This window comes from Astatotilapia calliptera, chromosome 7 (genome assembly GCF_900246225.1).
Source record: "Astatotilapia calliptera chromosome 7, fAstCal1.2, whole genome shotgun sequence".
Taxonomy (NCBI): Eukaryota; Metazoa; Chordata; class Actinopteri; order Cichliformes; family Cichlidae; genus Astatotilapia; species Astatotilapia calliptera.
The window spans coordinates 50,996,752-51,019,840 of NC_039308.1; the positions used below are offsets into that span (position 1 = coordinate 50,996,752).

A 23,089-nucleotide genomic window follows, 5' to 3' on the forward strand; every position below is an offset into this window, starting at 1 on the left:
CTGGAGTCACCGGCATGTGGCATTCATTCACCGACTGAATATGTAAAGTAAATGTGACAATAATGTCCGCAACAATAACAGCTCTATTTTTGGTTTATGTTTTTGGAATACGTAGTCATGTTTTGTTATTTTGCATGAAGTGTCAGTGAATGATGTACCAGCTGACTGTGGTGGCCGATGGAGTGCCAAATTGAGTCTTTGCAGGGGACGGAGAGGCTTAGCCCATTAAATCCGGCAGACTGCAGGCTGACAGCACAACAGGAAGAAGAGTAGCCACACCGTACAGCACAACAGAGGAGAGTCTCACTGTAGCCCAAGGAGTTATACCTGGACGCTCAACAAAACAGGTGAACTGCGGTATTTCCGTGTTGTGTAGATAGTATAATTTTATCTTTCTGTTGTTGAAATATGTGTAGCAGTTTGTGACACCTGAATGCCTTTGGCTTTGTTTTGCTTGCATCAGTCCTCTCTTCATTCTCACTTTAGGGTGGTCCATTTCAGTGTGTGCAGAACTGTGAGTCACATTTAAGTTTACATATACGTAGGGTCTGCTTGTGTTTACAGTGGCAGTCAGAGTATTTTTTTTTTTAAGGGATTTGTTTTCACAACCACAAATGAAAAGTTTATGTATAAGCAGGGCAATTAGCTAGAAGTTAAAATTCTGCATTACATTAATTTTATAGCTGAGTTTGGGGCTTTAGGCTTTCCTGTTGCTTTGTTTTGTCATCATGTATTCATTATATCTCATCCTCCCCCGCAGTGGCTGTTTAGGTTCAAGTTCAAGGCAGATGTAACTTTTTTCAGACGTCGCAGCCGACTACCTCACTGTGTTGGAGTACCAACCATGCTTCTACTGCAGTTGACTGAGAGTTATGAAAACTGCTGTCACCCTCCCTCCCTCCTTCCCTCCCCAATGACCTTGGATGCTAAGCCATCTCATTAACCGCTCACATTTACATGACTGGAGTGCATGGTGCTGTCAGCTGGTAATCCAGCTTCGGTCTTGGATAATGAATGGATCGTTTCAGCATTGCACTTTCAATAGCAGCATATTCAGCATTCATGCCTGCTATTAGAGACGCACAGGGATGTTAATGTCTGTCTCTTCAAGCATAAGTGCCCTTTGCTTTACATTATTTGCAATTTGCAGTGCATGGTTTTAATCTAATTATTTCTAAACGTATCTGATGGTTGTTTAACAACAGCATCATTTCAGATTCATTACAGGCCAGTGTTTTAAACTGTGCTTAGAGAGACATAAAGCAGGTCCCTTCATTCATTTAGAATAAATTATCAAGCCTTTTAAATAGAAATCAGCTGTTCTTTTGAGACCTCCCATTAGAGGTGAGGTGTAGCAGATGGAAGCAGCGTTAAGGGATTACAGTAACTCCTTTAACAGTCTGCAGTCAGTCAATCAAGTTTGGCATCCGATTATACTGCTACGTCCTCCTCATTTGGGAAGGAGGGAGGGAGGTGAGGAGCGGAGCTCTGTGCAGCTGACAGCTCCTCCATCTAACCCTGAGTCACATGAGCTCTGTGGGACTGCTGCAGCTGAGCGGATACTTGCCTGGACCGACTGCATTGCAAAAACTGTGACTCAGGGAGGTGTTGTGGATGCAGGAGGGGGGACAGAGCTCTGTAGGAACACGACTTAGTCATCCATCCAGGTGGCCATGCTGATTACATGGTGGTATTTATACCTTGCAGCTCGGAGCTTCATCGGACAATGCAAGTATTGCTGGTGTTTTTGTGTCTGGCCATATGTCATTTCAAGGTGAACTCTCTGCAAATAGAGAACGCGTGAGACAGGACCTAATACGTTTCTGTCTGAGAGCAGATCGCCTTCTTCATACCTGCTAGAAAGGGAAATAATGCACTCTCTAGTTGTCCTTGAAGCCTTTTCTTTTTCCTGCCCTCCTTCCTTTGCCTTCAGTTCCATTTCAAAAAAGAGAAAACTGCTGTAAATGATCGAAGTGTCTGAGAAGTGGTTTTCTTCTATGCCACTGTATGTCAGGCTTGCGTTAGAAATCCCTCTGCACTCTGACTTATTTATGAGTTGTGTGCATGCGAGGCTGCACGCAGGACCATTGGCTACTGTCGTGTCTGTGTAAAATGCTTTGCTGCTTCACCTGACCCTAAACGCTCATCCCTTTCTTCTTTCATTTACACTTCTCAGCACTGAAAATGGCTTCAGTCCTGCAGAAACTGATCACACCGCTGTTCAGTGGTCCACCTGAGCCTCCGAGGAATAAAGTTACAGTGGTGGGTGTGGGCCAGGTTGGCATGGCCTGCGCTCTCAGCATCCTACTCAGGGTAAGAGTCTCACTGGTTCTGCCTCTCAGATTACCACGCTGCCTGCTGGGGTCACGAGATGGGATCATACTCAGGCTCTTCCAAGATTGCCACGAGATTACTGATCTCTTGGTGTCTGATCTGACCGTTATCCCTTTACTGCACTTGTTAACAAGGAAACATGTATTTGTAATCAAAAAGGAAGGATTACAGTGGAGTTCTCCTAAAGCTGTTCAGGTTTTATTTTCATTCACTTAAATTAGATAACCCGTTTCACCGTTGGACTGAATCATACATCATAAAACAATTATTTAAGCCATTAGGCTTAAAACAGACTCACTTGAAGCTCTCTATTATGTTCTTTTTTTCAACTAGTTCTAATGGCAACAAGCAAACTGTACTATGGATCGGTTTGACCTTGTCTGATATGTGCAGGAGCTGGCTGATGAGCTGGCGCTGGTGGATGTGGTGGAGGATAAGCTGAAAGGAGAGATGATGGACCTGCAGCATGGCAGCCTCTTCCTCAAAACCCCCAAAATAGTTGCAGATAAAGGCGAGTTCATATCGCAGACAAACACACATACACACACACATGCAAACACACAGGAGCTCAATCTCATAAAGCAGCCTTAGTTTTAATTAAAACTCTTTAAAAAGTATTTACAGGGTGCAGCTCACTATGGAGCTGTTTAAATTTAATTTCCCACCTTTGCAAAGGTTTGAAGGAGAATGTGAACCCAAACTGATCTGTTTTTTAAAATTTGTATTTCAGACTATTCGGTTACAGCTAACTCCCGCATCGTCGTGGTGACCGCTGGAGTCCGTCAGCAGGAGGGGGAGAGCAGGCTGAACCTCGTTCAGAGAAACGTCAACATCTTTAAGCACATCGTCCCCCAGATTGTCAGATACAGCCCTGACTGCGTCATCATTGTTGTTTCCAATCCAGGTTCAGCCAACCACATAGCTCTTCTTTATTTACGTCCTCAGACATGAAATCTTGCAGTATTCACCTTTTAACACTATAAATCTCTCCCTCTCTCTGACAGTCGATATACTGACTTATGTGACCTGGAAACTGAGCGGGCTTCCAAAGCACCGTGTCATCGGCAGCGGCACCAACTTGGACTCGGCACGCTTCCGTTTCCTGATGGCTGACAAACTGGGAATCCACCCGAGCAGCTTCAACGGATGGATCCTGGGAGAGCATGGAGACACAAGTGGTGAGGATGCTGTAGGCAATAACTGTGTATGGTGTGTACGTGCATGAAGGTTGATGGTTTCCAGATGTGTTACAGTGCCTGTGTGGAGTGGAACAAACGTGGCTGGAGTCAGCCTGCAGACGTTAAACCCTGATATCGGCACTGACAGCGACGACGAGAACTGGAAAGAGACTCACAAGAAGGTGGTGGACAGGTAGGCTGGAGGTCGCTTAAATCTAGTTTATGGATACAATATTTTAAAGTATGATCTTTTTAAACTCACCTGCTAGTGGTGAGCCGATATCTCTGTTCACTGATGGGCAAGTTGATAACACAGTCACAGTCAATGCTGGACATGTGCACTGTCAGCAAAGAGCTGCACCTTATTGGTCGGAAACCCTGACATGGGTCAGATTTCAAACTAAGGCCAACATGGAAGCTCATCTGCAAACTTTCTCTTCAATTCTGAAATTCTTCAGGCTAAAAGTCTCTCTTTCTTTCATGCTGGATCAACATCAGCGAGTTTAAAATATTGTGTAGATGAGTGTAGATCTCATCTTTACCGAGTCAACACCACGTCACAATACAATGGCTGACCGTTTAGACACGACACAGACGTATCACCTATCGCTACCTTAGCTGTTACCTGTCGCTGTCTTAATCAATCTCGGTGAATTTTCATGATTTTAGACACTTTAGACATGTTTTTGTTTGTTTGTTTGTTTTACATCTCTTAGTGCCTATGAGGTGATCAAACTGAAAGGCTACACCAACTGGGCCATCGGTCTCAGCGTAGCCGACCTGACAGAGAGTCTCATAAGGAACATGAACAGGATTCATCCCGTCTCCACCATGGTGGAGGTAACAGACGCTCATGTTCATGTACTCGTTAAAGAATTTCCCAGTATTCTTTAAAATATAACTTTAACTAGAATTTTGAATCCAAAATGTATAAAGTGTGAGTGTAATTACCAGTTGTGTTAAATAAAGCTCTTTTTTTCCCAAGCCACTTTTCTGATAGTAAGAGTGAAACACTAAGCCAAAAAAGAATCATCAGATGTAATCATCTGTTTGGATAATCATTATATATTCCAAAAGGCAAGTTTCAAGGAAAAACGCAGAACATTTGCAGGTTCAGTCGACACGTTCTCTAGAGTTGAAGCCCGGCAACCTCAGTCACCAGAGCAAGGGTGGGGAACTCCAGGCCTCAAGGGCCTGTGTCCTGCAGGTTTTAGATATCACCCTGGGTCAACACACATGAATCAAATGATAAGTTCATTACTAGGCCTCATTACCGGACATGTTGAGGAGGTAATTTAACCATTTAAATCAGCTGTGTTGGATCACGGAGATGTCTAAAACATGCAGGACACCGGTCCTTGAGGCCCAGAGTTCCCCACCCCTGGGCTAGAGCATAAGACTGTTGATCTCAGGGTCGTGGGCTCAAGCTCCACGTTGGGTGTTCAGATTTCAACTCCACCCCCTTTGAGCTTGTGCGAGTACATATGTAATATATTTCATGATGTGTAGATGCACTAGATCAGCGGTGTCGAACTGCAGGCCTCGAGGGCTGGTGTCCTGCAGGTTTTAGATGGGTCCTTGAGCCAACACAGCTGATTTAAATGCCAAATGACCTACTCAACATGTCTTGAAGTTCTCCAGAGACCTGGTAATGAACTAATCATGTGATTCAGGTGTGTTGACCCAGGGTGATATCTAAAACCTGCAGGACACCAGCCCTCGAGGCCTGGAGTTCGACACCCCTGTTCTATACACAGTAATGTCATATTTTAATATTTAAAAAACAATTGCTTTCCCTATAGTTCCCCTCTTTAGACCTCTATAGCAAGTCTTTGTTATGACGCTAAGCCCTTCCACATAAAGACAGTGTGCTTTGTCATTAACAGGGCATGTACGGGATCAGTGACGAGGTCTATCTGAGTCTGCCCTGCGTGCTGAACAGCGGGGGTGTGGCTAGCGTGATCAACATGACCCTGACAGATGAAGAGGTGGCCCAGCTGCAGGCCAGCGCTAACACACTCTGGGACATCCAGAAGGACTTGCAGGATGTCTAACCTGCCCGCAGGGGGAGCTAATAGCTACACCTTCCTGACTACTCATGACCTTCAGCATCACTCCACGGTCACACCAGAAAGCTTTGCCCCTCTGCACCTTCAGCCTACTGCACTATGTAGATTCCCAGATTTTTGGAGGGGTTTCATCCAGCCAGATTTAGCCGTAGGGGTCAGTTTGTGCACTTCTGCTCGCTGGAGACCAAAAGGTGACCCCAATAATGAGTGAGATGCTCTGACTCATTTGTCCTTTGCTGTGTTGCACTGTGGGACCACGTGTCATGTTGCTTTGGCAACTAATAAAAGAAGCAGGGACTAAAGCAATAAGTGCAGTGTTTCAGTTCTTCAGTGTTGGCTATTTATGTAGCGTGATAGAAATCTGTGAACATGGGCTTTCTCTTTTGCTGAAAGTGAAGAGCAGAGTGTTACATGTGGCCTATGATCTAACAACATGGTTCAATAAAATAAATCCTAAAACCCTGCTGGAAGCTCATGGTGATTTTACTGGAATGTATTAGTCGATGAACTCTGTCTGATCCCGATCGTCTACCTCCGACACGGCTCTCTCAGTGACCGCTGTGAAGACGGCGCGATGATGAGTGACTGATAGTTTGTCATCCTGGTGTTAATCACTTCATGGTGTGAATGAGTGACTGGCGTAATTGTTTTAATAAGTTGACAAGGATGAGTGTAAATGGAAATCCATCCATGCGTCACACCACCAAACTGCACATGATGACAGTCAAATGAAGAGATAAACTCACGCATAAATCAGACTCTAACATCTTGCAGACGGACATTTTCATTTATTTTGCGCATTTTATTATAAGTTAAGTCAAATTTGCGACACGCAGACAAACATCAACAATAATAAAATGTAACAAGCAACATAAGAAACAGAAAAACATAGAACTGGGCTCTGATGAATGTTCACAAGTGGGTTCTATTCACCTCCTGATAGTCCAGGTGATTATCTGGATTGCCTGCATCTGAGGATTAAAAAAAAGAGCCATAAATAATCTTAAAGCAGTTCAGGAGGATCTGGTAAGTCAGGGTGTTGGTGGTGATGAATTCCAAGGTTTTACCTTCTTCTACAGCTCGCTGTAGGAGTTCCAGTAAAATGGATAAAAGCAAAGAAGAGCCTCGGCCATCGCTGTTCTGCTTGTGAGTCCCTGCAGAGAATCGGAGCAGAAATGGCAGTATTTGGAAAAGAAACAAAAAACTGTGCAACCAACAAAATACAAATATAGCTGTGTGAAGAGGAGACTAAGATTTCCTCTTTTTTATCTTCCGTATGAAACCCTCGGAAATAAACACCCAGGATCAGGCTGATGAAATCACATATGTGGCACTTCACCCTCTTAACGCCTCGTGTATCATATTTGACACATACAGTTTTTGAGACTTCTACATCATCAGTGGGGATTGTCTAAAATCTAAATAAATTCCACAATACACTTTGTTTTTTTTTTAAAAATTAATTTTCTGGTAATTATTTCATTGTTCAGGCTTTAAAGGGTTAAAACAAGGAACACAAAATTAATAAGTAAACATAACAAAATGTAATATTTATTATGATTTCTAACTGGTAATAAGCCATCACTTCAAACATGATAGCAAAATAATTTATTCATGGAGTTTTTACTCTGATGGAAATAAAATACCTGCAACTAAAAAATTTAACAAACTCTTAAAACTGCCTAGGATTAAAAAGCAGAAGAAGAAGAAGAAGAAGCTCTCATTAATGACTGATTTCTGAAACATTAGTAAATGTTTCAGAAAATGTAACCAGTTCAAAATCACAATATCAGCCTTATTTCTAGAGTACATTTAAAACAAACAAGCTCGACCATAGTGCTTTACAAGTTAGTGTAAAACAAACAAGATCAATAAAATGAATAAAATCAAGTAAATCATTAAAAAACTAACAAATACAATAAATGTGAGTAAAAACAAACTAAAACAAAAAGTTACCACAATATTAAGTACAAACTTATTCCAAAGGATGATTTCTTACAAATGAATACAGGCTCCTAAGAGCCAAATACAATACTAGTCAGCTTACACAGAATATTTACTTGTTTATCTGATTACACTACTCGAGCTGCATCATGTATTCACACACCTGAGTGAAAAGTGCTTTCTTCCTCTCTTCTGGCACGCTCCAAAAATGAGCGGCGTCCCTCTGTAAAAGATCAGCACACTATATTGTTTCGATCTGATAGACGTCTAAAACCTGGGTGACTGTTTGCTGCCGTCAGTGCGTTCTTACGTGCTCCTTTCAGGTATAGGATCGCCTGAGAAGTCCAGTTTCTCCTCTGAAAAGGGAAAAGAAAATTCTGTTCCAGCTCAGGCTGATCAGGGTTAAACATGACAAAAGAAAAATACCGACTAACCTGTGGAGCAGTCCAACACTGAGAAACCAGCGACAGCAAAAGCAGCGTGACTAGTAGAGACATTGTTGAACTCTGCAACAGAACAAGAGGGGGAAAAATGTTTTTCTGAGAAGTATACGTTTAATTACAGTCATCCAGCACACATCTATTTCTCTGTGTTTAGATGTAAACTCACTGTAAACAAATTTTAAAGCAACTCATCGGCATCTAGATGCCAGTAATTTACAGTAAAATGTTTGCAGTAACTTTACAGTAAATTACATTTTCTGTCATTTTTATTACAGTAAATGTACTTTAAATTAAATTACAGCCACTACCTTCAAGTAAATTTACAGTTGGACACCAGTAAGTTGCGGTTTGTGTACATTATACAGTTAAAATGTATTTATAATAACAGTATTTGTAGCATATTTTCATTAATAGTGTTTTATTTTACTTCAATTTATAGCATTCTGACTTTGTTACATGTTACTAATGTAAACACACTATAATAAATCTCTGTAAGCAGGTTTAAGAAATTGCCCGTGTATTTTTAGCAAGTAAACTTCTCCTGTACACACAATTGTGAGCTGTTGTATTGTACTAACACCTCACTATACTAACTACTACTGAATGACAATAGTTACATGTTTTCTGTCTGTGCTTTATTAGCTTTATGATTTTTTATGCTGTATTGTGTTATAAACAAATTTTATTTTGCTCATAAATAGTAAAAGGTAGACTTAGAAAGTAAAAGTTTAATTTACTTAATTTTGTCACATTTAAGAAAATTAAAATATTATATATAACTAAGAAGAGGGATATCTTACCTTTTACTTTAAGCGTTGTGCTCTCCTGCAGGTTGCAGCTGGTTTAAATGTTTAATGTTTCCCTGTCAGTGCAGTCACATCGTTTGTAAGAAAAAAACAACTGATGACGCTGACAGGTGTCTTAATCACTTCACACCTACTTCTTCAGCTGACGGTGCTGTTAAAGATGTCGCTGCACATTAATCGCAGACGCATGAGAGACACTCAAACTTTTAAGTCTTGCAAGCAGCAGAGTATTTTCACAGGGTCACTGCAGGACGACAACGCCGGTGAGATTTTATGAATGAAGTTGATGCGGTGAGCAGTGATGAGGTGGCAGGTGCAGATGCCAGAATAAGACAATTCTAGTCCTTCAAGGGCCCTGTGTAATCTGCAAATCTATTTTATTGGCTACAACTGATTTGTCCATGACTTCAGTAGGTCTTCTCCCAAATTGCGGTCATCATTGTGAGGAGCACTACTTGCTCATAGGGGGCGGAGTCATATGATTGTTCAAGTGTCTTGGTAATATTGCAGGGTCTTTGTCTCTTTAATATAAAGCCTTGGGGCAACTGTTGTTTTGAACTGCAGCTATGTAATAAAACTAAAGTGAATGGTGGTCTTTGCTAAAATAAGACCAGCACTGTATTAATGTGAACTATGGATGAACTTAAGTCTTGCCGTGGCTTAAGTGCATTGGTCCTTCAGCCAGGTGAGCTAAAAATATACACATACTAATACATTTTAACCTCTCAAACATTTTCTAAGAGACATTTAGGCCTTTACTATCACAACATGGCAATTAATGTGTTTATTTCAAAGGCAAATATAAGTGTAGTTAAATTAAATGTGTTTGTTCTACCAAGGGCTCTAGCAAAAATATTTAAGTAACCCATCATTAGTTTTTCTTCCACTTTTATTATGAATGCAGTGCATTTGCTTGAAGATGATGGATTTGTATCAAAGTTTGAGAATGTGGGTTCGACATGAGGAGCAGAAGCCTGGATCAGCTGAAAGCATGAAGGACATTGGATGACATGAGGACCTTGAATTTATTTGTTATTTTTGTTTCAACTGTTTTAGAAATTTCACACATACATAAATCTCTGTGTTTATGACCTGTACACACTGTGTATAAACAGTTAATTCGTTTTGAATTATAAATCTAATCTCTGATATGTGAATGCTTAAAGGGAACGTATTATCATTTCACAGTGGTTGACGTTGTCATATAAAGCTGGCTTAAGACTCATCAGAGTAAACACCAGTTTGATGACCAACCTTTCCATCAGAAGTTGACCGTACAGCACCCTCAACCAGTGAGTGACCACTTTGAATCACAAAGTGACCGCACAGGTCGCCTGTTGGGAGGCAACCTGTCTGCAGACAATTGCGGGCCACTCGGACTAACTGCAATCACTCTCACGCAGATTGGTGAATATTTACAATGCCGACCAATTAAAAACGCAGAGTGCCAACACACTGCAATCTAAACAAGTCAGTCTGTGCCAATCAGCGCAACTCATCTGCAACACGCCTCTCTGTAACAGGACTCAACTGGTTTCCAGCTGCTTATATAGTTAAATCCCTGTCCTGTAACAACACCGTCACTGTTTTTGGATGAATTTGTTTCAAATCAATGAGTTTTCAGCTGGACTCTGAATCTAAATGGTTTAGACTTCTGTTTATATACATGGCAACAAATTTGGAAATTTATGCTAGTAAATCTTATATATATTATTGAGTATAACCACCGTATTATCACAAACAGATTGCATGTGGATGCCAACTTGAGCACATTCAATCGTACACTGATAGCAGACTGAATCCATTTAATGCTGTTGTATTGCCACCTTTGAATCCAGCAACTGACTACAAGTGGTTGCAGACTTGGTCCCTGCCTCTGAAGCAACCAAGACAATGAGATTAGTTTACTACACACGATCATACAGTCTCCAACCGCCTTCTTCTAAATATGTCCCTGCTGCAACAACCTGAATAAAATTAGTAGGTCATTAGCAAGACTTGACTACATGCTCAGGTGGCAACACCTAACCATACTGAAGTTTAAATAAATGTAAGTAAATATAAGTTTTTGGAAGAAAATAAAACTACTTTTAAAAGTACTTTTATTGTACCATGTTAATTTAGTCATGAGCTGCTGTAACATGAATCAAATGGATGAATTGCCACCTCAGCATCAGTCAAGTTCTATAAAGTCTAATGACCTACTGATTTTATTCAGGTGTGCTGCAGAGGGACACATGGAAAAGTTTCAGGACATCGGCCATCGAGGACTGAAGTTGAACACCTGTGCATTAAAGGGTAAAACAGCTTGTTTCAGAGGACATGTGCATTAGAGGAGCTTCACCAAGGCCCAGTATGGGTGAACCATGTAAAGCTCTTCTAGTAGAGTCCCTGAATAGAAGATGGAGCTGGGCTTCTTTTAGCAAATCATACTGTTATTACCCAAAACGCAGGTAAGACCTGGGACATCTAAATTACTTACGCTACAAAACAAAATTTATAAAATGCACACTTTATTTCAAGCACTTAGAAAAGTTACAGTTAAACATCTCCATCCAGGACAATATAAACTGTTTTTACATTTCTGCCACATTTAGCTCAACTGCACATTTTTTTAAAGTATAAAATTCCACTAACTCTTCATGGAGGGAAAAAAAAGGCCCTCAGTGTCTGTTCAGGCACACAGATGCTGTCACTGTCCTCCGAGTTAATCCAGTGGTCCCAGATTATCAGTCCATAAATATCAGAGTGGAATGACATAAAAGAGAAACTGCTTTCAGCCTTAAAAAAAGATCTCTTGGTAATGTTTTCCAGTAGCAGTCAGAAACAGTTTCCCTCTAATAGAATTAAATGTACAGTCAGTCAGACATCCACAGATGCGTGTGTCTTTTGTGCAGAGTAATGTTTGGATTCACAGCTCTGGAATGGCAATGGTCAAAATATACAGTCACCATGAGGCGGTAAGAAACGCTGAAACTGTCCTCTTTGTTATACCATCGTGTTGCTCTCACCAATTTTGTCCACCAGCTGAAATAAAACATGAAAAAGGGCAGAATTATTTACGAGTTGTTATGCGAAGGATGATTTAAAATAACATGTATGAAGCAGAACATGCAAGGATGATGATGTTGATAATGCAGTGAGGTTTTTATATTGGTAAACAGCTGTAAAATATTAGCAACCACGGCAGAATTAACTGATCCTGGACGCTGACGGTTTCCAAGAAGCTACAAAAGGCTTCAAAGACACGAGACTGAGCGGGGAATCCCATGAGGTCGTGCTCAGGACAACAGGGACCCTGTTATTAGACTAGATGAGAGAAAGACCAGAGCCCTCTCATCTAAAAAACCTTCCTCAGCTTTTGGAGCCATTTCACTCTAAAAATCTTTAAAGCCCACATAGATCAACAAAGTAATATCAGCTTCTTTAAAAACTTTCAGCTGCTTTTTGCCGTAAATGCCATTTGTATCATCTAATGGAAAAAGTTCATGTTTAGCTTAGAGAACTAATCCCCAAATATTTTGATAATCAATTCTTTGCACTTAACATTATTCAAATACGAATAAAGAAAACAAATCCCTGGTTCCAGCTTCTCAAATGCAAGACTTTAAATGATGTATTTTAGTCATATATGGTGGTAAACTGAATTTTGTTTAGCACAAATAAAACAAGATAGTTTAGTATTCGTATAATTATACTTGCATGACTTTTTAGACAACGGGCTGCAAGTACCAGATTTTTCCATGTCTGCCAAAGACTGTATTTAAAAGATGGAGGAGGCCACCGTGACACCCTTTGATTAGCAAAATTCTGCTTCCAGGCCTTGAGCTTAAATAGATGCAAGGTGCGGATCAGACCATGAGTCTGAGTGACTCGGCCACAATGTAGGTGGCGTACCCTGCTATTTCAACTACAGCTGGAATCTCATGTACACAGTGGACATCATGTTGTATTTAATGAAACCTGAAAGTAGCAACTGAGACCATAACCTAAGCAGGAGAGCCAGAAGCCATTTTCTCACGCACTTCTATAGAATCTGACTTCTTACTGCAACCAGAGAGGCTTGCATAAAAGAAAACTGCAGGTGCACTCAGAGAGCACCTTCTCCACCATGACCAACTTTTATTATTACTGCATCAAAGATTAGTGGAATCTTCCTCTCCACAAAGTTTCATCAAATTCAGACAGTGTTTATTTACTGTTAGTCCTGCAGACAAATGTCATTGAAAGCCTTATAAAGCTAAACAATATTTGTGATTAGTGACCCTTATTAAGGTTAAAGTGCCTGAGAGTGACACTTACCGCACTGATCCCCGGTAAGCTGAGCAAAGATCCGAGCACAGGCACTCGTCTGATGAATCCGACTGCCACCGGGAAGAATCCCCTGTTAACGAGTGCAAGAATAAAGTGAGACTTGGAAATTGTTTTGGACATGTGCAGAGGAGAGATAGTGGACAGTGTTGAATATGGAGGTGCCAGGCAGGAGGAAAGAGGGAAGACGGCAGAAGAGGTTCATGGATATAGTGAAGGAGGACATGCAGAGGGATTGAGGTGACAAAGGACGTTAGGTATAGGGAGAGATTCGGGTAGATAATCCACCGTGGCAACCCCTAATAGGGAGCAGCCAAACGAGGAAGAAGAGGAAAAGGAGTTCAGCCCTTTCTGACTGAGCTGACCTGAATAAGAGGAAGAAACCGTAGATCTCCAGAACAACCCCAACAATCGGCCAGCCAAGCAGAACCACCAACACTCCTCCCAGGAAGAAGCTGGTGGCTTTTAGTTTGTGCCTCTGGAAGAAAAACCTGAAGGTACGCTCGAGGCCGATGACGAACGACAGTCCGGAGACAAATAGAATCTGCACAGGAAACAACATGTCACGGGTCCAAGATCTTTTAGGTTATATAGGATAGACTTTCACACTGTGTTATAATTACTAGGTAGGTTCTGTGCTCACAGCAATTTTTAATCTAATAATTTACCTGATATAAACATTCATTTTTAACATCTGTTTCCTTTTTACTGCCCTGCTCTAGAGCAGCAAAGAAAAGATCAACTTCCACTCACATCAGCAAATGTGATCATATGGACCAACAGCCAAATGGCAATCAACAATACAGGTACTACTCTGATATATCAATGAACCCAAAAACCATCAACTCACATTTCCAATGGCAAGGAGAGCTTTATCAAAAAACAGCATCATCCCAAAGAAGAGGAAAAACACACCAAACCCCGTCAGTCCCATCCCAATCTCTGCAGACATCAAGAAAAAGAAAGAAGTTATTAATAAGTCGCATGATCTACTTTGGTTTACATGGATTTCAATTTTATTAAAGAAATGCAGAATGACTATTCATTAAGGGGGGTATTCATATTCATTTCCAGCTTCACATTTTATTACAAGGCAGCTTTGCATGATCCAGTCCAAAATAAGCCTTGTTTTTCTTACAGTGGGACTCTGGATTAGCCAGCTTTAAGCAAGCTTTCTTATTATTGGCTGCCCTTTGCAGACAGAAGGTTTGAACAGCAGGTAGGTGGGACTTCTGTGCTGACATCACACAGCCAAGTGTAAAAAAACAACAACAAAAAACCAAGCAGTTAAATGACTCGTGCACATACGCTAACCTCGTTGGTTTACACTTCGGCCGTGCTCGATATACGTTTTTTTTTTTAAAAACAAGAAACAAGTGAAAAAGAAAAAAAAAAACAGTTCCCCTTTACAGCTACTTCACGTGGTGACGTAGCGTTGCTCTCAGCCAATCGTGTTTGAGCTGCTGGCCTCGTACATTCAGCTAAACCCGGTTTCGCACAGAAACACTAGAAAGACAAAGAACAGCATAGAAACAGAAGCGGCTCTTACTTTGTGAATCCGTGAGCGAAATCATTTTGGTATCCGCTGAAGACTCTGTCCAATCACCAAGAGGTCGCAACGACTCAAACTGGCAGCTTTACGAAAGCAGCGTAGCCAAAGTGTTGATGCTACAAGCGGCAGTAGCAGCAGTGGAGGCAAAGGTAGCGGTTCATTACGCAACCACGTCAGCCGGAGCCACGTATACGCGCACGCCAGCAAAGATCGTCTATGATGACACTCACTGATCCAACACACTCTGCCAATTTTGCTGTCTGTGTGTGCACGTTTAGAAAAAAAGTACTTGTTATCCTTTGGTCTTATTAATTTGATTTATTTGGCTGTTGTAATCATTTAACTGTAAGACATCTGTAGTCCAAAAATATATAAGGTGTCATATCAGATAATTATTAGATGTTTCAAATTGTAAATGTTATTGATATTGGATCGATGCTAGCGCGAAATAATCAGTACTTTATTTTTATCCCTCAAATTTAGTATGTAGATCATTGAATTGTGTTATATATATATTTTTTAATTAAAACATTTGGAAAAAGAAAAATGTCTGAACCTTTTTTGGCTTGACTGTCATATCTATTTTATCTATAGTCTATAACATATTTAAAAACAAAGTCCGTCAGAGACAGGCATATTTACATTCCAGCTCTCCAAAAAGGTCATTGTTAAAATCCATGAAACGCTGATTGTGTTGACTTTTTATTATGGAAAGTAAAACCACAGTGATTTAAATCTTTTCAAAATTTGCAAATGGATGATGATTCATGTCATAAATCCCAGCACCCTGCTCTTCCCTATATAAGCTCCCTTCATAGATTAAAAGTAATAGTATCAGTAATAATCTTCCTGTGTTTACTTGGTATCAAATCGATACCAAAATTTGCACGATCATAGTTCATAGTGAGCAGCTCCCCTGCTCCAACAGCCTTGCGTGGCTTCATGTACCTATAAAATGAGGCAGAGTGATATCTCATTATTTTTCAGTCTGTAATGAGCTGCGCATGCGTGTCGTCAGAGCTGGACCGTGATTACGCTGAACGCATATTTATTCATTCGTTTGTTACATTTTTCTCTAATATTCACACGTAGTGTTGCTTCCTGTACAATACGTTTTTTAACTCGTAATGTGTTACATGAAACTATAAATATTACGCACACGGGAAACCCCTTTTCCTATTTTTTAAATAAACTACAACTCCCATGAAGCACCTGGAACAAGGAAGAGCGAAATCTCGGATTCAGACGTGTTCAGCTGAAACCGGAGTTTGTGTGAAAGCACAAGAAGTCGGACACACAAACCGCTGCCGTAATGCAAACATGCTCCGTTCATTGTCCCGTTTGATTAAGTGACACATCTTCCACCGAGTTTTTCCCGCCGTGAACACCATGGGGCCCGTGTTTGCCGTTGTTCTTGTTTTTGTCGGCTGTTGTAGCAATGTGGTGTTTCTGGAGCTGCTTGTGAGGTCAGTGAGAAACTTACACCGTGTCTACACCAATGCCTCATGAAGACTTTACTTCACAAACGTTTGTGTGAACAGTTTGTTTTTAGATTCCTCGTTGCACAGGTGTTTTCACTGAATTCATACAGGAAGTGAAGTCTCGTTTGCATGTTTGTCTAAGTGTCTGAGTGTTACTAAGCTACCCTTCTCCTCCTGAATAATTTTAACTCGTTTTCAACGGTTTTTGCTTCTTAAATCATACTTGATCAAGACGTTTTTTAAGTTACTCCTGACCTCACGTAGTTAATGGATGGTGTTAACGAGAAAACTGGCTACGCTGCGTGCAGTATATGTAGCAGAGCAGTATCACTGTGTGTCATAATCACTTGCATCACGAGTTTATGCTGGAAGGAGTTCAGTCTTTTGACATGTACTTTGTGCTTCTGTGGTTATTCGGTGTTTCTGTGTTATCAGCTGTTGGTCAGTGTTACTGAAGTGAAAGTAAGAGAGTGGTTTCCTGTAGTTAGTGAGATTCTATGGAAATACTTTTACTGCACACTTATTTGGTCCAAGTTTGGACCTTTTGCCTTCAGAACTGTTTAATTCTCCCTGGCAACAGATTTAACAAGGTGCCTATGATTGGCTGATGAGATAATTTATTTAACAAGAGCTGAGCAGGTATTCCAAATAAAGTGTCAGGTGACTATGTGTATGCACAGTGTCAATACTATACACACCCATATTTGGGGTGTCTGTCAGCACCTTGTTTTAGTTGTTTGTTTTTATCCCCCCTTCCTTACCTGTGAAAGTTGTGCGTCCATACAGGTGAGGCTGGGTGTAAATCTGACTGTAAATTTAAGAATTTCTGAATAAATAATCACAGCACTTGTGCAGGCACCTGGCTCATATTCATGTAGATATCCCTATGTCTAGAAACAGCCATGCAAAAGCCTGCTCATGGTATAGTATCCATAGATTGGGCCACATTACCAAAGACTAAAACTAAAGATTTACTTCTATCTTTATTTTCTTTTAGCACATTTATTCTGAAGCTAGTTTTTATTTTCATTACAGTTACATAATGCCATTCAATTATACTAAGTGGGTATGTAGATTAGAGAAAAAGTTATACATATATTGCTCTGTTCTTTTTTTTTTTTGTTGTTTGTTTTTCCAGTGTATTCATTTTTGAAATGTCTGTCGTTAGCATTAAATGATGCATTATTAATTAACTCTTGGCTCTTTTTCTTCTTTTTTTTCATAGAGATTTTCCAGGATGTGGCAACATAGTCACCTTTGCTCAGTTTGTCTTCATCGCATTGGAAGGTTTCATCTTTGAAACAAACTTTGGACGCAAGAAACCAGCAATACCTATTAGGTGAAAATTAAATAATTTATTAACAAAAAAGATTGACGTGAATATTTTTCAGCTGGTGACTTTTTAAAGCTGACACTGAATCACATTGTCCATTATTTATTTATTTTTTTTCAGTAACTATGTGATCATGGTGACCATGTTCTTCACTGTCAGTGTGATCAACAACTACGCTCTCAACTTCAACATCGCCATGCCTCTACACATGATCTTTAGATCAGTAAGTTTCACACTATGACTCTTGAATGTTTCCTGTTATCACTGACCATCACTTCCTTCACCAAAACCTGATCTCTGAACTGTTTTCTTGTTTCTCTGTAGGGATCACTAATCGCTAACATGATCCTGGGAATAATCATCCTGAAGAAAAGGTACCCAGCATCCCCCAACAACATACATAACGTTTCCCCACTATGTTTTTGACTTTGTAAATTTAGCAACTAGAACGCTTCATGGAGTGTACTTAATGACCACACACTTTGATTAAATGCTAATAGGATCAATTTTTTGCTGACAGAGATTATAATGATCAGGGTTTTATTCTGTGGACAGACAGTTGCAAAAATCCCTGCATCTGAACTGATTCATTCATATTTCACAAAGACAATCCCGTGTTCCACAAATTTGGCTGTTTTATAGAAATAAAATCATCTTCACCAGATCCTGTTGGAGCAGGTTTACTACGACAGTCTGATTTACACATTCATCTTCATTGTCTTGAAAGTTTGTAGTGGTGCTGTCTACAGTACCCATCATTATATTTTATACATTGATAGTTTTAAAGATGGACATAGCAGCCAGGTTGGACAAAGGAAGCTATTGTGGAAACACCTGCATTATATCTGAAGGCCACCAGATGACGCTTGCTTAGGTTGCAAAGATACTTCCATACTATAGAAGTCTATGGGAGGAAAAGCTGTCTGTGTTCCCCCTCTCGGTCACTCGGTTTTGGTTATATTCAGTAACAAATACATTCTATTTTGTAAATCTTGGTTACATTATGTTTAGGAACGGAGAATTATGCGCTCATTGGTTAATGAGTCAGCTTTCCTCCCTTCCTTGTCCCAGCCAAGTTTTCAACCAAGGTGGCGACAATGAAAACGCTCATCTCGGGCTTAAAAATGCAAATTTTATTCACTTTTTTCAGCTGTGTAGTTGAAGCTATTGAAAAGAGGAAGCTTTCAAATCGAAATAAAAGTTGAAAAGAGTCGTAGTGAATCTACCCACATTTTTCTTCTCTCTCCGCAGATATTCGGCCAGCAAATATCTGTCTATAGCCTTAGTTTCTGCAGGTATCTTCATCTGCACCATCATGTCTGCCAAACAAGTGGTGAGTCCTCTGCAGAACACTGGGTACTGCTGCAGTTTGACTGTGAGTCATTTTAGCATTTGTTTAAGTGTGCTCTCATAAACTGCACTCCTGATTTTGCAGAATGTGTCAAATGAGGGTTCAGAAGACCAAGGCTTTTACACCTTTATGCATTGGCTTATAGGTGAGTGGCAGCTGATGCTGGCTTTTTGCAGATATGTGAATATCGGTGTGTATGTTTAGTAGTAAGTCACAAGTTTCTGTCCAATCATTTTGTGTGTTGGAGGCATTTGCAGGGGTGGGAAGTCATGTTGATCATGACATGTTGATAATCCATATACATGTTGTACGGATGCATTCAGGTATCGCCATGTTGACCTTTGCCCTGCTGATGTCTGCGAGGATGGGCATTTTTCAGGAGACACTGTACAAGAAGTATGGAAAACACTCCAAAGAGGCGCTCTTCTACAATGTGAGTTTTCCTCCAGCACCAACAGCCCAGGAATTCACTCCACAAATGTTTTCATGGAGCTGTTTTAAAATGTGCAATCCTTTAACATGATTCCTTTGCATCTTTTTGCAGCACTGCCTGCCTCTGCCGGGCTTCCTGCTTCTCTCTACAAATATCTACAACCACTGTGTCCTCTTCAGTCAGAGCAGTGAGTGCCGTCAATTCATTCTGGGAGTCTTTTTCAGAGTGCGTGTTTCATCACAGGTGTCAATGATTACTTTCTTTGCAGCTCCCACGCTGATTCCTGGGGTCGAACTGACCGTGCCGATAATGTGGATCTACCTGCTGATCAATGTCATCACACAGTATCCTACCAAAACAAGTACTTTTGCAGTTTGCTTGTACTGTTTTTCTCTTTTCCTACTAAACACAATATCACAGTTCATAACTTGCTTTTTTCCCCCAGCAGCTAAAAATAGAAACTGTAACCTCAGCTTATTGCTGTTTTATTAAATCACAAATTTAGATCCAAATGACCTTCATCAGATGCAAAAAACAATGTTCAATTCATTAAGCACACACAGTTTTAAAGAAATGTTTACACCCACATACCAAGCAGAGTTTAATCATCTAATTAGGCAGAGATAACTGTCGAGCACTTCACATATGTGTGTGCTATTAAAGCTAATATTAAATAAAAAAATCGGTTTAGTTTGATCAATCTTGTCTCAGCTTGCACTAAAGACACATTCAGCCCACTGTTGACATTATGAACAGCCGTTGAGTTTGAAAGTATCGCGCTCTTACTGGACTTAAAAACTGTGGTGTCACAAACAGCTCTTCACACCACAGCAGAGGATCTATCTGAGGTGGCCCTCGCTTCAGCAGCCCTGTGGTTTTAGTCACGTCTGGGCGGGATTCACAGAGTCAGCAGGTCTTAGTCCCACAGATGGTAGCGTCGCTTCTCGGCGAGCTCACAGATCAAGTATCCGGACATGTTCACAGCACTGAGCCCGGTTTCTGTGACAACATCAGTGAAGTAATACCTCTCGTTGTGAGAGGCCAGCTCATGTTTCCCCTGAGTGGGTTGACAACTCTGTGCTGATGAAGGCTTGTTTGGATTTTCTTTTCTTTTGTTTAAATAAAGGCATGAAAGGCACTGCTGTAAAGGAAGAAGGTGCTTGGATTTTTATACCAAAAGTCAAAACTGCAGCGTGGTTTTAATCATGGAAATTTTATACATCACCTCTTGCTTTAAGTAGCTGACTCATCAAATTTCATTGTTTCTGAGCATCAGCTGAATTTTGATTACTGACTTTGCCTTTATTTATAATGATAAAACAGAGTTATTTGGGCAAAGCCGCTTATGCGCTGTTTTTAATGCTTAACTCTTATGCTGGTTCCTGGTTGGGCCTCTCAGCTTAGAACCAAAAGCGTGTCTGAGATAACTTTGGTAGTGATATCCTTTTTATTTGACAATACAAAGCCGTGTGTTCAGAGCAGTCTGAAACCAGAGCTTATGGTTCACAGAGATTACTTGTACATATACTGATTCATTTGAAATTCAGAAAATATTCGTGGGGATTCAGCCTTTGTAGCATGTATGTAAACTATAATGCTGTCTCAGTAAGAGAAACAGTATGACCCAGAATCTAAATTCGTGCTGTAACAACTGCTAAAATAGTTCGTAACACAAAGTAATATTATAAGTGAGAAAACTAAAGAGTGGCCCTTATTTTTTTACTTTAAAAAAATGAAAGTTTAAGTTGTTTTCCTAAATATTTGTAAACTAATATTAATTAATGGAACTAAACTATAAATCAGCTGTAAAATAAAACCTTAATAATCCACTATGGGCTTCATAGAAAAATGTTAATTTAAATAAATACTACAATAATTTACCAGAATAATTTTATATTACTACCAAAACTAGGTTTGAATATTTCTGTTATACACGGGATCACAATATTAACTGATTAATCCCTGCCTGATCTGTCCAGTGATGCTGATCGTGAAAAATAACATTAATTAAATGGCGGTTTAGCTTACGAGGTCAATTGACACAGACCGTCTTAGCAACACGTGAAGAAATTAGGTTTTTGTCTTCTGTGTCTCAAGTTTTGTTGCAGTCTTTAACCGTTTCTTCAGGTACGTTTGCATCCGTGGTGTTTTCATCCTGACCACCGAGTGCGCCTCACTGACGGTCACGCTGGTGGTGACGCTCAGGAAGTTCCTCAGCCTCATCTTCTCCATCATTTATTTCCAAAACCCCTTCACCACCTGGCACTGGGTGGGGACGGCCGTGGTCTTCGTCGGTACTCTTCTGTACACGGAGGTGTGGAGCAGCGTGCGGGCGGCTCTACGGGGACCCGACGCCAAAGAGAAGAAGGCAGAGTGACGAACCAGAGACTGGCGGTGGACAGAAAATCAGTTATCGTGTTGGACGTAGAGTGATGTTGTTATCCCGCAGCAGTTTTATACAGTTTTAGGGTCATTTAGATTTATACTTGATTACACGGTGCTCAGTCATACACCACCTGAACAGTTTAAAGGATGGTGGTGTTCTGCATTTTTATTGTTGTCAGCAAATCCCATGAACAGATCAAATCCAGCAGATTATTAAAAATCAGCACAGATTTATTGCTAGGAGCTTTTTGAGTCAATTGAGCCAGATCTCATTCATGATGGATTTATTTATTTTAATTCCACGTGTGAATGAATCTGTGTTTTGTCCGTCTGTGCTCTCTGACTCCAAGCACCAAGCCCATTCGCTGTGACTGAAGATGTAGATCTCTAAAACCAGCTATAGTCAATATTTTTACACTACTTGATCACGTGACTACTTGATTATGGTGATGAAACCACAGAGAGTTTTCACCCTCTCTTCAGGCCCAAAGAGATACATGCCATCATTTACCCCAGAACTTGTTTTTCTTGTGCTTGATTGCAGAAAGTTGTAAAAACGACTTACTGTGAGCTTCCTGTCAAGCATTTTACCACAAACTTGAAGAGTGATTATTAGTCAGATTAAATTGTCTTTTTTTTTTTTTCATACAAAATCCATAAACATTCTTGTTTCCGCTTGACAGACTCTAGGTAAAGATGTTTTCAGTGTTTAATCTGTTATAATTATAATGATAGATTTGAAGGGGAAAGAAATATGTTTGCAGCATGTATATGCTGTGTCGACAGTTTTACTGCCCCCTGTGGCCAAAACGTCAGATTTTCACACTAAAGTCCCACTTTTCCAGCCGGTGTCATTTAACGAAATCATTTCTGAATACAGCTGGAGACTGTTTTTATCAGGACGAGTTAATATTTTATTTTGTAGGTACTGTTCGAAGTGTGTGATTGGGGGTCTGGTGAGAGCTTTGTCAGCCAGTGCAACAGTGTCGGTCAGTGTTGTGTTGTAATACTTTGGCTACACAGATTCTGAGTTTGGTCTTTATTTTGGATTTGCTAACAATAGGAAAAATACGAATACTCTCGGTGTTAGGTGTTTTAACATTAGTACCTCATTATGGTGCGTTCACAGACACAAATTCAGTGCCACTTTTCTTTTTTGCCTATGATGTTGTTTGGATATTTGTTTTTTTAGCCTCTAGCTGCTCCAGGTTCGTGTTCATTTTAAGGACTTCACCGATTCATGTGTGAAGAGCTGCTGGAGTCAGATTGCGTGATTAGATAGGGGGACAGGTTATGCAGTGCATATTAAAGTCCCCGTGTCCTTGTCATATTGTCTCAGGTGTATTTGTCAACAATAAATCTTTACACTCCCTGGTGACTGAAATTAAAGTGGGAACATAGCTGAAGACTGAGACTGTTTTTATTTTGTTTTTTTTATCTGTGCATGCTTCCTTTTTAAGTGAGTTTTA

General features: G+C 40.3%; 4 protein-coding genes across 8 annotated transcripts; 2 read left to right on the forward strand and 2 right to left on the reverse strand.

Annotated features, from left to right (window-relative positions):
- Positions 1 to 210: 210 nt before the first annotated feature.
- Positions 211 to 6,045, forward strand: ldhbb (lactate dehydrogenase Bb). Of its 4 annotated transcripts, none has more exons than XM_026175444.1 (9): positions 211 to 347; positions 464 to 514; positions 2,177 to 2,313; positions 2,728 to 2,845; positions 3,065 to 3,238; positions 3,339 to 3,512; positions 3,588 to 3,705; positions 4,229 to 4,352; positions 5,399 to 6,045. In XM_026175444.1, exons 3-9 carry the CDS (start codon positions 2,185 to 2,187, stop codon positions 5,564 to 5,566), a joined length of 1,005 nt encoding a protein of 334 aa, XP_026031229.1. In that variant the 5' UTR covers positions 211 to 347; positions 464 to 514; positions 2,177 to 2,184; the 3' UTR covers positions 5,567 to 6,045. The 4 variants fall into 4 exon arrangements, with proteins under 4 accessions (XP_026031229.1, XP_026031226.1, XP_026031228.1 ...); XM_026175441.1 differs by having other exon boundaries at positions 487 to 1,728; XM_026175443.1 differs by having other exon boundaries at positions 487 to 514.
- Positions 6,046 to 6,362: 317 nt separating this feature from the next.
- On the reverse strand, positions 6,363 to 9,491 carry LOC113026539 (spexin-like). The gene is made up of 7 exons (XM_026175446.1): positions 8,909 to 9,491; positions 8,769 to 8,830; positions 7,960 to 8,031; positions 7,836 to 7,881; positions 7,689 to 7,748; positions 6,649 to 6,735; positions 6,363 to 6,552 (listed from the first exon to the last, which is right to left on the reverse strand). Exons 3-7 carry the CDS (start codon positions 8,020 to 8,022, stop codon positions 6,494 to 6,496), a joined length of 315 nt encoding a protein of 104 aa, XP_026031231.1. The 5' UTR covers positions 8,023 to 8,031; positions 8,769 to 8,830; positions 8,909 to 9,491; the 3' UTR covers positions 6,363 to 6,493.
- A 1,775-nt stretch (positions 9,492 to 11,266) lies between these two features.
- On the reverse strand, positions 11,267 to 14,849 carry golt1bb (golgi transport 1Bb). 2 transcript variants are annotated; one of them, XM_026175452.1, is made up of 6 exons: positions 14,635 to 14,849; positions 13,936 to 14,027; positions 13,451 to 13,629; positions 13,077 to 13,158; positions 11,786 to 11,801; positions 11,267 to 11,693 (listed from the first exon to the last, which is right to left on the reverse strand). In XM_026175452.1, the coding sequence occupies exons 1-6, from the start codon at positions 14,657 to 14,659 to the stop codon at positions 11,686 to 11,688; spliced, it is 402 nt and encodes a 133-aa protein (XP_026031237.1). In that variant the 5' UTR covers positions 14,660 to 14,849; the 3' UTR covers positions 11,267 to 11,685. The 2 variants fall into 2 exon arrangements, with proteins under 2 accessions (XP_026031237.1, XP_026031236.1); XM_026175451.1 differs by having other exon boundaries at positions 11,267 to 11,801; positions 14,635 to 14,840.
- A 785-nt stretch (positions 14,850 to 15,634) lies between these two features.
- On the forward strand, positions 15,635 to 23,026 carry slc35b4 (solute carrier family 35 member B4). Its single transcript, XM_026175450.1, has 10 exons — positions 15,635 to 16,103; positions 17,344 to 17,457; positions 17,572 to 17,674; positions 17,776 to 17,825; positions 18,703 to 18,784; positions 18,887 to 18,947; positions 19,126 to 19,235; positions 19,347 to 19,422; positions 19,504 to 19,579; positions 21,363 to 23,026. The coding sequence occupies exons 1-10, from the start codon at positions 16,027 to 16,029 to the stop codon at positions 21,610 to 21,612; spliced, it is 999 nt and encodes a 332-aa protein (XP_026031235.1). The 5' UTR covers positions 15,635 to 16,026; the 3' UTR covers positions 21,613 to 23,026.
- The last annotated feature ends 63 nt before the right edge of the window (positions 23,027 to 23,089 follow it).